The sequence below is a fragment of the Heptranchias perlo genome, chromosome 8 (genome assembly GCF_035084215.1).
Source record: "Heptranchias perlo isolate sHepPer1 chromosome 8, sHepPer1.hap1, whole genome shotgun sequence".
Taxonomy (NCBI): Eukaryota; Metazoa; Chordata; class Chondrichthyes; order Hexanchiformes; family Hexanchidae; genus Heptranchias; species Heptranchias perlo.
The window spans coordinates 81,341,795-81,352,367 of NC_090332.1; the positions used below are offsets into that span (position 1 = coordinate 81,341,795).

The following is a 10,573-nucleotide window of genomic DNA, read 5'->3' on the forward strand; positions in this document are numbered from 1 at the left end:
TTTACCATAAAGGGCATTAGAATCAAGCCGTATTCTGTCCTCAGCTGACATTTGTATACATGTACTTTCCAGCAGGTATTATTGAACAGCCAGGCACCCGGGCTAATTTTTCCAGCTCGGGGATCCTGGGGGTAATTTTAATGCTCCAGCTATTGCCCTAGCTAATATCAGCAAATTCAGCACTCAAATGTTTTCTGATCTATTCTGTTTTATGCAGTGTAATTGCAAGTACCAGCTTGGCTGAGCTGGTAACACTTTTAAGAACGTAAGAGTTAGGAGCACGAGTAGGCCATTTGTCCCTTCGAGCCTGCTCCGCCATTCAATGAGATCTTGGCTGATCTGATTTTGGCCTCAACTCCACTTTCCCGCCTGTTCCCCATATCCTTTGACTCCCTTGCTGATCAAAAATTTGTCTAACTCAGCCGTGAGTATATTCAATGACTCCGCCTACACTGCTCTTTGTGGCAAAGAATTCCAAAGGTTCACAACCCTCTGAGAGAAGAAATTTCTCCTCATCTCTGTCTTTTGTCTCTAGTCAAAAGTTTGAAAATTCAAGTCCTACTCCAGGACTTGTGTATACAATATGGACTTACACTTCAGTGCAGTTCTGAAAGACTGCTGCAGTTCACCAGGTACTGTACTTCAGATAAGACGTTGTCCTGCCGCTTTGTCTGCCTGTTTAGGTGAACATTAAAGCTCCATGACGCTGTTTGAAATGCAGGGAGTTTTTCCATATTTACCTACCTAGGAAGGATCATTACATTGTAATTCATTGAATGTGATGTGCTTTGGAATATTCCCAAGAGATGTAATAAGGTGTTAAATGAAAGCAAGTTTGTTCATGCAGTTTAGAAAAAAAGTCTCTCACACACAAACTGATGCAAGTTCCAGTCAACCATGTTGCGAAGAAATATTGATGGATGAAGCTACTACATATCCAAAGAGAAAACAGCAGACTATTGGAGTCAGACATGTAAAAACAGAAAATGATGGAATAGCACAGCTGGTTGATCAGCATCCACAGAAAAAGATAGGTTAACGTTTTGAGTGCAGTTCTTATATTCGAAATGTTAACATGTTCTTCCAGATGCTGATGAACCTGCTGTGCCTGTCTAAAATATTCAAGTTTTTATTTTAGCTTTCCATCGTATGTGGTTTTCTTTTTACCACCAATGGCATATGTAGGATTCTGAAAAGGACCGCAGTATGACCACTGCTGATTGTTTCATCATTTGCATGTTTTTCAAATGGTTATATCACACTTCAGGAACTACTTGTGAGCATCTACGACACTGGATAGAATATCTGTAGGCTTTCATAATATGGTACATGGTGATTTGATTAAAACTCAACTGAAATGTCACTGACATTTTCTTAATAACAGACTTAAACAAATTATCAGAATATCAAATTATCACCCTTACTTTTTTATAGACCTCCAGTGGTTTCAGTGCACATATTGGGCTTACATTTTGAACTTTCCATTTATTGTTGCTTAAAATCTTAATGCTACTGACCATTCGATCGTGGTAAAAGAGCTATTTAATCAATAGCAACATTTTATGTAAAACCAATACATGTCTAGGTCTTAATTTTTAACTGGTGGCATTCCCAACATATTCTGCCATGAAATGGTAGGACATTGGTTCATGCCTGTAATTTCCCACAGTGAGCTTGTGATTGTCCTGTCCTGTTCCCCAGAAGAGGAAGGCTACTGTGGCAGCCTTTTGTGCTCTCGGGTTAGTTAGAAGAGTATCATTGGTAGAGCCTGGGAGCACTAGGTGCAGAATCCGGTTAATTGGGTGCCTTCATGAAATTGGAAAAGCAGCCGTAAAATCTGGATATTGTAGAAAATAGTATATTAGAAATTATTTTCTTTAAAGTCAAATAAGATTTTAAAGTTCTGATCAAAAATCCACAAGATAAGCCTCAAATTGCAATCTTGACCAGCCAGAAGGGTGCTAGTTGGAACAGTGAGAGAGATCACTTTTCTAGGGGGTAGGGTGAACATAAGCAAACTTTTAAGGAGAAAGGAAGGTAGGTTGGAAGTAAGCGATATTGAAGGGATTGCATAGGACAGGGGGACACTTGGTGACATATATCATGAGGATGATGCAACGATATAATCAGCACCAAACATCGTATTCCCTTACCTCACTTCCTGCATCATTGAAACACTAGCCTATGCTTTCATCAAAGATTAATTTCTCAAATGCTCTCATCACTAGCCTCCCCTCCTCCATCTATCTCAAACTCCAATTAATCTAAAACTCTGTAACCTATATCCTCTGTGTATTAGATCACCCACTCTCAATATCCCCGTCCTTGCTAAGCTCCACTGGCTCTTTGTTCCCCCAAGTGTGATGATTTCACACTCCTCGTTTTAATCTTGCATCTCACCATGGCCTCTTCCTCCCTGAGTGATCTCAACATACCCTTCGCTCTTCCAACTCTGGTTTACTGCTTGTCCATTCTGCCTGTTCTACCATTAGTGGTCAGTCCTTCGGTCACTACATCCCAGCCCTCTGGAACCCTCTTTCTAAACCATTTAACCATCCCACTTCTTTCAAATCCTCCTACAAACCTATCATTTCAACCCTGCTTCCAGTCCCTCCTTAATTCCTCATGTCCCTGCTTGGTGCCCTCTTTCTCAATGTTGAGTTTCCTAAGATATTGCGCAACCTGAAAGGTGCTATAGAATATAAGTTATTGAAGAAACCAGTCTTTTAGACTTTTACAGGAAAATCTGCACACTAGGGAGTGATAAAATGACTTGCATGCTGTATTAATTATTTATGTTGACATATTATATGGCAGTATATTGTTATATATATTTTACTGGAATGTCACTATTACAATCCATTTGATTTCCTTTTTTATGATTTTGTGACCTTTCATGGAGTGGCTGGAATCAAACTCTGCAGGTTGAGCTTTTGTTTCTGTGCATCAGCTTCTAAACTGCAGCATGCACAAACCATACCATTGGAACATCAGTTGTTTGTAAACCACATGTGGGCAGAAGCATAATTTGCACGGTAAGATCACTGAGCCCTCAACCTTAGAGTTTATATACGGCATCCCCCAGGGATTGGGGGAAAATGTTCCTTAAGAACAATTTGATTCTGTAACTTATCTTTATCTGGAGCTTCTCAACACTGATATTTAATCTTATTCAGATGTTTGGAATCTAATGAAATAAAAGCTTTCTGCACATTTGTAGAATTTAAGCAATATTTGCATGGGACTGTCAAAATCAAACAGCTTTGACAGAATAGAAAAAAAACCATAAATAGAACACATCCTCCACAATGCTCTTTGGTCTACAATAGTAATAGACTAGAGCCCATTATCATTTTTTGTTCTATCTCAGTTCTGTTGATCCACGTGTGTGGGTTGGTTACAGCAGGTCATGCCATTACTGGTTAAGTTAACCTATCTTTCTCTTTCAGATGCTGTCCGACCTGTATTTCCAGTGTTTTCAGTTTTTATTTTGGAATTTCAGCATTTTCAGTTTTTCTTTTTATCACTATTGATGTACCTTGTTATATATAGAACAGTCACTACTGTTCATGATCACTAACATCCAGATTTTCAAGATATTTCATGCAGTTGTATTAATTTGACTTTTTTTTTTCAGGTGAAAGACCCTTTATGTGTGAAACATGTGGCAAGAGTTTTGCTTCAAAGGAGTATCTAAAACATCACAATAGAATCCACACTGGATCAAAGCCATTTGTATGTGAAATCTGCTATCGAGCTTTCGCACAGAGAAATTCTCTTCACCAACACCTTAGAGTTCACACAGGTGTGATATGATTTTGTTCTAACTTTCATTCATTATGAAAGTTCAATAAGACAAATAATGTGCTTCATTTCGGTGTTTACTTAAGAGCCAAGTACTAACCTGAACTTGCTTTAATACAGATTTTCTAAAGATACAAAAATTAGCAGAAGCCTGGAGCAGCTGTCTTAAAACAAATGGCATCACAAATCAAGGATTCAAAGCTTTACATAGTTCAAATCAAGGATTCAAAGCTTTTCATAGGGAAAGAAATACCTAACTTTTGATGGGAAGAATGGTTCTTAATGTCCAAACGTAATTCTGTTACTGGTGTTAGTTATCTTTATAACATTAATTTACTAAACTGAATGTTGAAATAATTTTCTCTGCTGGAGAGTATGTATCAAGAATCTTTGCCTGTTAATTATAATCCCTGCTGGAACAGTGTGTATGTTTTACAATAGATCTGTCTCAACTGTAATGTCTTTTGTGCCACTCACTGTCAACCTCAAACATGGAAAATAGCTACTTCGATGAGTTACCAAAGGGCTTTTGGTGTGAGTGGCCAGTAACTTAAGACAGGAGGAGGGAAAAAACAATGGCACTGGATGTATAGTTCTGAAGTTATAGGTGACCATCACCTGGGTGTATTGGCCATGGGAGGAGTGTTCACATCACGGCCTATCAGACCGTTAATCAGCCTACAAATCCTTCCACTACTTCACGCTACTCTCTGAGGGAAGAGTGTGAAAATACTAAAACAGCCACCTGGGTACATAATTCAGAATTTTTATTTGAACATTAGAATGCTGCTAGCATATTGCTAAAAGCCCGTGGATGAAATGTTTGAAGCTTTGAAATGCTGAGGCAAGTACAGTGTTCTGTTTTAGCATCCAGTAATATAACGTGTCTTTTTCAGGTGAGAGGCCCTATTGCTGTGACCAGTGCGGCAAACAGTTCACACAGCTGAATGCTCTGCAACGCCACTATCGCATACATTCAGGAGAGAAACCTTTTATGTGCAGTGCATGTGGGAGGACCTTTACTGATAAATCTACGCTCAGAAGACATGCTTCAGTGAGTAACTGAATTATTCCGCATAATGCATTTGTGTAATGTTCTCTCTCTAAGGCTCTGTTTAAAGTACCATTTGCAGACAAGCACTTTCCTGTTTCCAGAGTAATCTGGTTTGCAAGTGACATTAGAGTCTTCGTGAAGCAAAGTGGATTCTAACATACCTGCAGTTGTGTGCTCCCATTTCCTAATGTAATTGCAATCATATCTGCCATGTCATAGCCCCATTCTTTGCCCAAAACAATCAGCCTTACACAGTCAGATTACAAACACTGATAAATGCAATAACCCAACAGACTCACTCTGAATTGCAAAAGTGCCAGTGTACAAATATGTACCTTAAAATTTCTTGTGTGATCTCTCTCACTATCTATATTTAAAATTTTGTGTCTGTGCGCACTTCCTGTGTACTTTTCCGTTATAAATTCCTGTGTCCACATTTATAATGGAAATTGTCTATGTAAACTTGTCTGTTGCTCCATTCCCCAAGAGGTTGTTCTTCTCTTTGGCCTTGACAACAGGGTGAATCTGTGCCATTCAGTGCTGCTATTTCGATATCCACATGTATGATTTTTGCCCTTCCCACATTTTGGACTTGTGCACCCATGCAGCCTTGGACCCCTCTGCATATATGTACCGTCACTACCAGTTATCTGCACTGCCAATGTTGGACGGATCCCATTGTGTTCACTCCCCAGAAATAATGCCACTGGAAATCAGCTAGTATTAATTATTTGTGTTGAGGAAATTGATGTTGACATAAAGCTGGACGCTATAAGAAGAAAATGAAGCAAGAAAAGATATAAGAGAAACAAGGAGAGGCACGTTCGTGCATAGAAAGAAGTGGGAATTGTATTCATTTATTTTTTAACTAGTCGTTTGAAATGTAAAATTAAAAAACCTTCGAACATTATTTAAAACATAAAGACAAAAACCTTTAGTTCTAGTCTTTACTGTTAACCAAAGCAATCTTTCCTAGTAATATAATGGTACTACAGTTTCTGTTTTATTTATAATTGAAGTTTCTTTATTAAAAAAACATTGGCACAACATTTTTCTGTATTCAAGCAGTGGTTCTGAATTGTGAAGTTTTCTGCTTTAATTACGGCAAGTGTGCTGTACTGAGTCCTGCGATTTGCATCTGACTGCAAAACTTTCCCATCAGTTTCTTTCCTCGCCGACATTTTCATTTGAATAAGTTTATTTTAAATTGTAGTGTTCTGTCTCTCCGTCAATCTAACATGGATCGAAGTTTCCAGTAGCTTAATGTAACAGTTGGTCTTACAGCTGGCAAACACTCTGCTCGCTGGCATTGTTTATTATTAGAGTCTCAAACAAAGCACTGAGGTGCAGAATCAAAGTGAGTGCCTGCTATATCACCAGCTGGTTACTACATCAGCTGGTCCTTCCCTAGATAAGAACATAAGAAATAGGAGCAGGAGTAGGCCAATCGGCCCCTTGAGCCTGCTCCGCCATTCAATAAGATCATGGCTGATCTGATCCTAACCTCAAATCTAAATTCATGTCCAATTTCCTGTCCGCTCCCCGTAACCCCTAATTCCCTTTACTTCTAGGAAACTGTCGATTTCTGTTTTAAATTTATTTAATGATGTAGCTTCCACAGCTTCCTGGGGCAGCAAATTCCACAGACCTACCACCCTCTGAGTGAAGAAGTTTCTCCTCATCTCAGTTCCGAAAGAGCAGCCCCTTATCCTAAGATTATGCCCCCTCGTTCTAGTTTCACCCATCCTTGGGAACATCCTTACCGCATCCACCCGATCAAGCCCCTTCACAATCTTATATGTTTCAATAAGATCGCCTCTCATTCTTCTGAACTCCAATGAGTAGAGTCCCAATCTACTCAACCTCTCCTCATATGTCCGCCCCCTCATCCCCGGGATTAACCGAGTGAACCTTCTTTGTACTGCCTCGAGAGCAAGTATGTCTTTTCTGAAGTATGGACACCAAAACTGTATGCAGTATTCCAGGTGCGGTCTCACCAATACCTTATATAACTGCAGCAATACCTCCCTGTTTTTATATTCTATTCCCCGAGCAATAAAAGCCAACATTCCGTTGGCCTTCTTGATCACCTGCTGCACCTGCAAACTAACTTTTTGATCTTCTTGCACTAGGACCCCCAGATCCCTTTGTACTGCAGTACTTTCCAGTTTCTCGCCATTGAGATAATAAATTGCTCTCCGATTTTTCCTGCCAAAGTGTATAACCTCACATTTTCCAATATTGTATTGCATTTGCCAAATTTTCGCCCACTCACCCAGCCCGTCTATCCCCTTGTAGGTTTTTTATGTCCTCCTCACTCTCCACTTTCCCTCCCATCTTTGTATCATCTGCAAACTTTGATACACTCGGTCCCCTCCTCCAAATCGTTAATATAGATTGTAAAGAGTTGGGGACCCAGCACCGACCCCTGCGGAACACCACTGGCTACTGGTTGCCAGTCCGAGAATGAACCATTCATCCCAACTCTCTGCTTCCTGTTAGATAACCAATCCTCCACCCATGCCAGAATATTACCCCCAATCCAGTGATTCTTTATCTTGAGCAATAATCTTTTATGTGGCACCTTGTCGAATGCCTTCTGGAAGTCTAAGTACACTATGTCCACTGGTTCCCCTTTATCCACCCTGTACATTATGTCCTCAACTCAAGCAAATTTGTCAGACATGACTTCCCCTTCGTAAAGCCATGCTGACTTTGTCCTATTAAATTATGTTTATCCAAATGTTCCGCTACTGTCTCCTTAATAATAGATTCCAAAATTTTACCCACCACAGATGTTAGGCTAACTGGTCTATAATTTCCAGCCTTCTGCCTACTACCCTTTTTAAATAAGGGTGTTACATTAGCAGTTTTCCAATCTGCCGGGACTTTTGCCGAGTCCAGAGAATTTTGCAAAATTATTACCAAAGCATCCACAATCCCTACTGCCACTTCCCTCAAGACCCTCGGCATTTTTGCCATTTCCATGTTTCCCACCATTAATTTCCCGGTCTCATCCTCTAAGGGACCTACGTTTGCCTTAGCCACCCTTTTTCTTTTTATATAACTATAGAAACTCTTGCTATCTGTTTTTATATTTTTTGCTAATTTATTTTCATAATCTTCCCTTTCTTAATCAATCCTTGAGTTACTTTTTGCTGTCTTTTGAAGACTTCCCAATCTTCTATCCTCCCACTAAGTTTGGCTACCTTATATGTCCTTGTTTTTAGTCAGATACTGTCCTTAATTTCTTTACTTAGCCACGGATGGCTGTCATTTCTTTTACACCCTTTTTTCCTCAGTGGAATATATATTTTTTGAAAGTTGTAAAATAACTCCATGAATGAACACCACTGTTCATGGTACCGTCTTACCCTTTAATCTATTTTCCCAGTCCACTTTAATCAATTCCGCTCTCATACCATCATAGTCTCCTTTATTCAAGCTCAGTACGCTTGTTTGAGAACCAACCTTCTCACCCTCTAATTGGATATGGAATGTAACCATGTTATGGTCACTCATTCCAAGGGCATTATTAATTAATCCTGGCTCATTACACAGGACCAGGTCCAAGGTTGCTTGCCCCCTTGTAGGATCAGTTACATACTGCTCAAGAAATCCATCCCTAATACACTCAATAAACTCTTCCTCAAGGCTGCCCTGCCCAATTTGATTTGTCCAGTCAATATGATAGTTAAAATCCCCCATAATTATAGCTGTTCCCTTATTACATGCCCCGACTATTTCCTGATTAATACTTCTTCCAGCAGAGTTGCAACTATTAGGAGGCCTATATACTACGCCCACTAGTGTTTTTTTCCCCTTATTATTCCTTATCTCTACCCAAACTGTTTCATTATCCTGATCCTTTGTCCCAATATCATTTCTCTGTATTACAGTGATTCCTTCCTTTATTAACATAGCCACCCCACCTCCCCTTCCCTTCCTTCCTGCCTGTCCTTCCTGATTGTTATATACCCTGGCATATTTAATTCCCAGTCGTTGTCACCCTGCAGCCATGTTTCTGTAATGGCCACAAGATCATACCCATATGTAGTTATTTGTGCCGTTAACTCGTCCATTTTGTTACGAATGCTACGTGCATTCAGATAAAGAACTTTCAAATATGTTTTGTGACACTTAGTTCCTGCTTTTTCCTTTTTTAACACTTTACCTTTTACTCCATACCTTCTGTCCCTTCCTGACACGCTTTCCTCTGTCTCCCTGCTCAGGTTCCCAACCCCCTGCTAGCTTTGATGCTGGGTTAATCGCCTTACGCCTTCTAGTTTTTATTTTTTCTGTTGTGCCTAAAGTACACTTTCTTTCCGCTGCTCTACGCTTTTCCCTTTCACTTGTTCTTGAACAACTGTTTGTACTATTTGTATTGTAGATTTCCCCTGGGTCTTCCCCTCTCTTGCTGCTCTCAATTTTATTCCCTTCTGACTCCCCGCTCAGGTTCCCATCCCCCTGCCACTCTAATTTAAACCTTCCCCAACAGCACTAGCAAACACCCCGCGAGGACATTGGTCCCGGTCTTGCTCGGGTGTAACCCGTCACGCTTGTACAGGTCCCACCTTCCCCAGAACCGGTCCCAATGTCCCAGGAATCTAAATCCCTCCCTCCTACACCATCCCTGCAGCCACGCATTCATCCTGTCTATTCTCCTGTTCCTATACTCACTAGCACGTGGCACCGGTAGTAATCCTGAGATCACTACCTTTTGAAGTCCTGCTTTTTAATTTATCTCCTAACTCCTTAAATTCGCCTTGCAGGACCTCATCCCTTTTTTTTACCTATGTCGTTGGTACCAATATGGACCACGACTACTGGCTGTTCACCCTCCCCCTCCAGAATGCCCTGAAGCCGCTCCGTGACATCCTTGACCCTAGCACCAGGGAGGCAACATACCATCCTGGAGTCACGTTTGCGGCCGCAGAAACGCCTATCTGTTCCCCTTACAATTGAATCCTATCACTATAGCCCTGCCACTCTTCTTCCTCCCCTCCTGTGCAGCAGAGCCACCCGTGGTGCCCCGAACCTGGCTCTTGCTGCATTCCCCTGATAAGCTATCTCCCCCAACAGTATCTAAAGCAGAATATCTGTTTGAGAGGGAGATGGCCCCAGGGGACTCCTGCTCTACCTGCCTAGTCCTTTTACTCTGCCTGGCGGTCACCCATTTCCTTTCTGCCTGCGTAATCTTTACCTGCAGCGTGACCACCTCACTGAATGTGCTATCCACGATAGTCTCAGCATCGCGGATGCTCCACAGTGAGTCCACCCGCAGCTCCAGCTCCGAAAGACGGTTAGCCAGTATCTGCAGCTGGACACACTTCCTGCACACATGGTCGCCAGGGACACTGGTAGTGTCCATGACTTCCCACATAGTGCAGGAGGAGCATATCACGGGTGCGAGGTATGCTGCCATGACTTGCCTTAGACTCTCAGACTCTCCTCCCGCTCTAGGTCTCCCCTTTTATACTGTGCTCACCTCTCGAACTCTCCTGCCTCACCTGTGACGTCGCACAGTAGTTGTCTCTTGTTGCAGGTCTGCTGCTGCTTTTTATTCCCCAGTCTCAGTCTTCGGGTTCACTGCCGCTCTGGGGAAAAAGTTAGGAAAAGCAAGGCAAAGCAGCACCTCCTTCCCCCACACCCCCCCACACCCCCCCACACCCCCCAACCCCCCCACACCCCCCCAACCCCCCCACACCCCCCCAA

General features: G+C 41.6%; 1 protein-coding gene across 2 annotated transcripts in view; it reads left to right on the forward strand.

The window, feature by feature from the left end:
- gzf1 (GDNF-inducible zinc finger protein 1) overlaps window positions 1-10,573 on the forward strand; it is a 30,612-nt gene that overhangs the window by 13,056 nt on the left and 6,983 nt on the right. For both annotated transcript variants that reach the window (XM_067989416.1, XM_067989417.1), the window contains 2 exons: window positions 3,638-3,805; window positions 4,701-4,858. In XM_067989416.1, the coding sequence (XP_067845517.1) occupies window positions 3,638-3,805; window positions 4,701-4,858 (326 nt within the window). The remainder of the gene's footprint in view (window positions 1-3,637; window positions 3,806-4,700; window positions 4,859-10,573) is intronic.